General features: G+C 47.2%; 1 protein-coding gene across 1 annotated transcript in view; it reads right to left on the reverse strand.

The window, feature by feature from the left end:
• BTBD2 (BTB domain containing 2) overlaps positions 1-748 on the reverse strand; it is a 73,029-nt gene extending 72,281 nt beyond the window's left edge. Inside the window, exon 1 of the mRNA XM_069073051.1 lies at positions 105-748. Coding sequence (XP_068929152.1) covers positions 105-748 — 644 coding nt within the window. The remainder of the gene's footprint in view (positions 1-104) is intronic.
• Positions 749-5,729: the final 4,981 nt, after the last annotated feature.

A 5,729-nucleotide genomic window follows, 5' to 3' on the forward strand; every position in this document is an offset into this window, starting at 1 on the left:
GGGGGGGGGGGGGTCAGAAGGGAGCCGTGCCCGTCCTCCCCCGGTCTGGAGCGCCCTCCTGCCCGGGGGTCGCGCCCCGCGGGAGGGGGGTCTCCGGGGCTCACCTGTGCGCGGGGATGCGCTGCGAGCTCATGCCCTTGCCCACCAGGAAGTGCACGTCGCTCAGCACCTCGTTATTGAAGAGGAAGGCGAAGCGCTCCTTCACCGTGGGCTTGGTCGCCTGCCAGTTGTAGACGGGCTCGCGGTGCAGCACCAGCCCCGCCGCCGCCGCCGCCGCCACCGCCCCCACGGCCCCGGGCGGGGCCGCAGCGGGGGCTGGGCCTGGGCCGGGGGCCGCCGCCGCCACGGCCGAGCCTGCCCCGCCGCCGCTCCCTGCGGCCTGGGCGGAGGCGGTCCCGGGCCCCGCGGAGGCGGAGGAGGCCGCGGCGGCGGAGGCCGCGGAGGTGGAGGCGGCCGCCGGGTTTCCGGGGGCCGCGGGCGCGGCCGCCGCTACGGCACAGTTATTGTAGCTCAGGCCCGTCCCGGGCCCGCCGCCGCCGCCGCCGCTGCCGCCGTTGCTGCAGCCGTTCCCCACCCCCGGCGGGCAGGACGACAGGCCGCCGCCGCTCCCACCGGCCGCCATCTTGGTTGGAAGCTGCTGCGGCAACGGCAGAGGCAACGAGCGGGCGGCGGCGGAGACGGCGGCGGCGGCGGAGGAGGCGGCGACGGTTGGAGTGTTTACAAATAGAGCTGGGCAGCAGCGGCGCATGGGAGCGCGGGCCGCGCGCGCCCTCTGAGGGAGGGGGGCCGGGGCGCGCGCGGCCGGGGGGGTGGGGGGGGGGCGAGAGGGGGGGGGGGGGGGGGGGGGGGGGGGGGGGGGGGGGGGCCGGGGTGGGGGGAGGGACTGAGGGGGCGCGCAGCCCTGGGGAGGGCACGAGGTCGGAGACTGGCGCACACAGCGCGGGGGGAGGGGAGGAGGCTGGGAAGCGGCCCAAGGGCAGGGGCGGGGCCCCTCGTGGGACCGTTACGAGAGCCCCAGAGAGGGGCCGGGTGACCCCCGGGAAGCCCTAGTTCCCCCCTTTCCCCCGCCCAGTCACCAAGCGGGGTGCTGAAGCGGGAGCCCCTTCTCCAACTGCACGTGGGGCCTGGAATAATTCTCTTCTCCATCACCCCCCGTGCCTCAGTTTCCCTAGCCGTACAACAATGGAATTTGGACCAGCAGCTAGCTTTTTTAGACCCTGCAAACGCACTTGGGTCACACTGACCTCAAGTCGATGTCAACAAAAACCTTTTTGAAGAAATTTTTTTTAGTCCAGACCTGTGATCACAGGAAATCACAAGAGGGGAAAAAATATAAAGACATTTTGAGGCAGGTTGGATTCATTCTGAAGGATTTACGGAAAGACTTGAGGCCGAATTGCTCAGACGTCAGTGGGGGCGGGGAATTGCTTTACTAGGCAAATTTGCGAAAACGTTATGTTTTTCTTTTATAGCGATGGAGGTGGGAGGGGGAGAAAATAGATTTAAATAAATTAAGTTAATAAAAAAGAAAAAGGTGGTTTGAGTTTCAGATTCTTATTGATGGAGTATGCACCCCCTGCAGTATCTCAACGAAGCTCTTTCATTTATGTGAATTCACTTGGATCTTTAAATAAACAGTTTTTTTATTATAAAGTTATTACAAACAAGTATGATGTGAATTCATTTCATCTTTAAAATAATGTGTTTGTTTTAAGGGAGGCAGCTCAGACAAAAACCATTCATGAAAGTGATCCCAAAGTCTGCCTAGCCTAACCTGAGCCTGTACTTGTATAAGAATTTCTTCAACATCTGTAGGTCAAGAAATAAGAAGTTTTTTTTAAAAGCACCTACTATGTGCCGTGCATTGTACTCTGGAGTTTCAAAAAATTGTAAAAGACAGTCCCTGCCTCAAGGAGCTCACATTCTAATCTGGAGACATGCCCAGAGCTACATAAAAAAGAGAAAACTTCTTGTTTGAGCTAAGTCTTAAACCAGGCATTCCAAGAATCCCAAGTAGGGAGGGACAGCATAGGAGACAAGTCAGTGCAAAGTCCCAGAGATGGGAGTGGAAAGGTGATGGGGAATGGAACTTCTTTCTCTTACTGTGCAGGTTAGACTTCCATCTCTAGCTTATGCCCTTTTCCTTCCTAATCTCCAGCCTTTGGAGGGGAGAGAAGTAGTGAAACAGGGACTCTCAGCTGACCACGTACCTCCCATCTCATATTGCATTTGACTCCAATCTCCAGTCTCCAACAGGAGGAGGATTGGCATCTTTCAGGGATAAACATTCTTACACTTGGTCATACCCTTCACATCCCAGTGATTCCAAATTCCTGTAGTTCATCATCCAGACCCTTTTCCCTCCACCCTCATTCTCTTCCCCCTCAACCCTCCTACCTCAAAGTTTCAACGAAATGCCACCCAGCTCTTCCACAGTGCCCTTTGGAATGCCTGTTCCATAAACAAACTTCCCTTCATCTTAAATCTTTTCCTCTCCCACTCTTTCCCTCCACCAAGATTTACTGAAATCTGGCTCCCCTCAGATGACAAAGACTTCCTAACTATCTTCTCTAATTCTGACTGGTGGGGGAGTTGAAATACTCCTTGTTCCCCATTGCCACTCACCCTGCCTTCATCACTCGGTAACCTCTATTCCTTTGAGGTTTATGTTCATCTCTACCATTCAATCAAAATCCTGTTGTCTATAGATCCTCCAGGTCACTCCCCCTCTAACTGGGGAAGTAAAAGGGGAGGATTGCTTGTATAAATGGAGTTAAGGGGATGGATTATCAATATTAAAAGGGGGAGAGAAGGGAGTAAGTATTTATTAAACATCTACTGTGTCAGACATTATGCTAAGTTCAAAACTGGCCTCAGACATGTATTAGCTGGGTGACCCTGGACAGGTCACTTAAGCGGTCTGCCTCAGTTTTGAGCTTAGGTCTTTTGACTCCAAGTGCAGCATTCTACCCACTGTGCCACCTTTATAAAGAGAGATAGAGCTGCCCTTACAGAGATCAAAAGGACAAGATTTGGTGATTGCCTGTATATAAAGAATGAATGAAAGTGAGGAGTTAAAGATAACACTGAGGTTTTGAGCCAGAGTGACCCAGAGAATAGCAGTGCCCTTAACAATCATAGGGAAGTTTGGAAGAGGGGAGAATATGGTGGGAAAGAGGGGTTCTGTTTTGGATAGATTGAGCTGGAAATGTCTAGCGGCCTTGTGGGAAGTATCTCATAGGCAGTTGGTGATGCTGAACTACAACTCAGGAAGGGGGAAGGATCGGGATTGATTTATAGATCTGGAAATCCTCAGATTGTGCAGAAACAAGCATTAAACCCGAGCCAGCTGATAAGATCTCTAAGGGAGAAAGTGGAGAAAGCGCAGGACCCATGATAGGACCTGGATGGTGGAGACAGTGAAGGACTGGATTCAACCTTTGCCTGAAAACTGCCCTTGATGGGGAGCCTCCCACCTCTTGAGACAGCTTCTGGCTCCCTCTAACAGAGTTCTTCACATCAGACCCAATTGCTGCTTTGACACTCCTGGGCATAGATTCTAGTTCTGTCTTTTGAGGCCAGAACTTCCTTCTTCCGTGTCAGATTCTTTCTAACCCTGGAAGATAACTATCATGCTCCACCTAAGTCTTCTCTCCTTCAGGCTAAGCAGCTTCAGTGCCTTCAACAAATGTTGAAATCCGTACTTTGTACTGTGCCAAAAGAGGGAGGAATAAGGGGTCACTGTACAAGCCCTTTCCAGCTCTGAAACTTTGCTCAGGGGGAAGGGATGGGAGCAAAAGATAAAGCCGGAGGGTAGAGTAGTGTGAGACTCATAATATATTGAATCTAGTAAGTCTGTGGCAGTACAGCTTCGCACACAGAACCCTTAGCTAGAAGTGCCTTTATATAGCACAAGGACTGATTTCTGTAATATTTACAGAGGAGGAAACAAGATCAGAGAGTAAGACTTACTTGGCCAAGGTCATAGAGCAAGTCAATGGCAGAGCCAAGATAGAATCCAGGTCCCCCTACTCCCAGGACCAGAATTCTTTCCATTACAATAAGCCCAGTCGCCTCATTCTCAAGTTGTCTCCAACAGGGTAAAGGGATGTTTCAGTTGTGCTGAATTAAAAATACTAGTGCCGAACTATGCATTTTAGGCAATTTAAAATTATTCTAAATCTAAGCTATTTCTAGCTCAGGAAAGAAACATCCAAATTAGCAGCCTCCTCATGTTCTTGACCTCTTCATACCCCTAGATAATTCGAGGTAACTTTTACAGAACTCTTTGACAAGGAAAATATAATAATATGTTAAAATATAGTTTGAAGTTGACATTCCAGAACAAAAGTCACTGCTCCACTCCTTTTTTGACCACTATCCTCAAGTATTCTGAAGAAATCAAAGAGGCCTTCTCTTGCTGATGAATATTTTAATCATGAAGAAGAGAAAACTGTCCTTAGGTGGATCATAATGCAATCACTTCAGGGGATGGGAGAGACAAGGATCTTAAGGAGACAAGTAAATTTCATTTTCCACTCAATCAATATCCCTAAGATTTGTGGCTTTTGACAAAATCCAACACCCATTTCTATTAAAAATTACTAAAATTCAAAGCCCATTTCTATTTTTAAAAACATAGGGATAAATGGACCTTTCCTTAATAGAGTAAATAGCATCTATTTAAATCCAAGAATAAGCATCAGATATAATGTAAAAAAGTTAGAAGCCTTTCCAGTAAGATCAGAGTTAAAACACAGATGCTCATTATTACTGCTACTATTTAACATAGCATTAGAAATGCTAACTATAGCAATAAAACAAGAAAAATTAAAGGAATAAACGAAATAGAAGAAACAAAATTATCAATTTTTATAGATGACATGATTTACTTAGAATACCCTTGACTTAGCTCTGATATTAATAAATCTACTCAGCTGTATTAAATCAAAGAGCTCAGAGAAAGAAGAAAAGGGCACATAAGCATAAAAATATTTATAGCACCAAAGGGGTATCTTCCTATTGAGGAATGGCTTAACAAATGATGGCACATGTAATGGAATATTATTATGCCATAATATATGACCAAAGTGGGCAGTTAAAGAGGAAACTGAGAAGACCTCTATGAACCAAAGCAGAGTGAAATGAGCAGCATTAGAACAATTTATACAATGATAACATTATACAGAAAAAGAACTTTGAAAGATATTAGAACTCTGACTAATAAAATGATAAACTATGAGTACAGAAGACTGAAAACCTTTTCTCCCAGAGAGGTGATAAACTTATAATGCAGAAAGAAACATACATTTTAGTACATGGCCCTTTGGGGATTTTGTTTTGATGAACTAAACATGTATGATGAAGGTTTTATTTGGGGAGAGGTTGCTGTTGTCCAATAATTGGGGGAATGGGGAGACCCAGTGATAGAGACAGATTATAAATGCATGTAAAATAAGAAAATATGCAATTTTTTTAAAAAAGAAGAAAGACCTTTTATTCTGAACCCATACTACCTAAAGAAACACATCTAGAAAAAGGGTTTTAGACTAGAGAAATATTTCTTGATGTTTCTAGAGAAACTGAAAAAGAAGTTTTTAATATGCTTCCACATAAGCAAACCAAATGGCTGGAGGCCGTACTGTTCTGCTGTAGCTGGTAATGATAATAACACCTTGTAATTGTAAATGGCTTTTACTGTCTCATATTGTGTTAATTTTCTCTCTTTA

This window comes from Petaurus breviceps, unplaced genomic scaffold, assembly GCF_028583685.1.
Source record: "Petaurus breviceps papuanus isolate PSGF00001 unplaced genomic scaffold, PetGlider_PUasm1.0 108, whole genome shotgun sequence".
Lineage (NCBI taxonomy): Eukaryota > Metazoa > Chordata > Mammalia > Diprotodontia > Petauridae > Petaurus > Petaurus breviceps.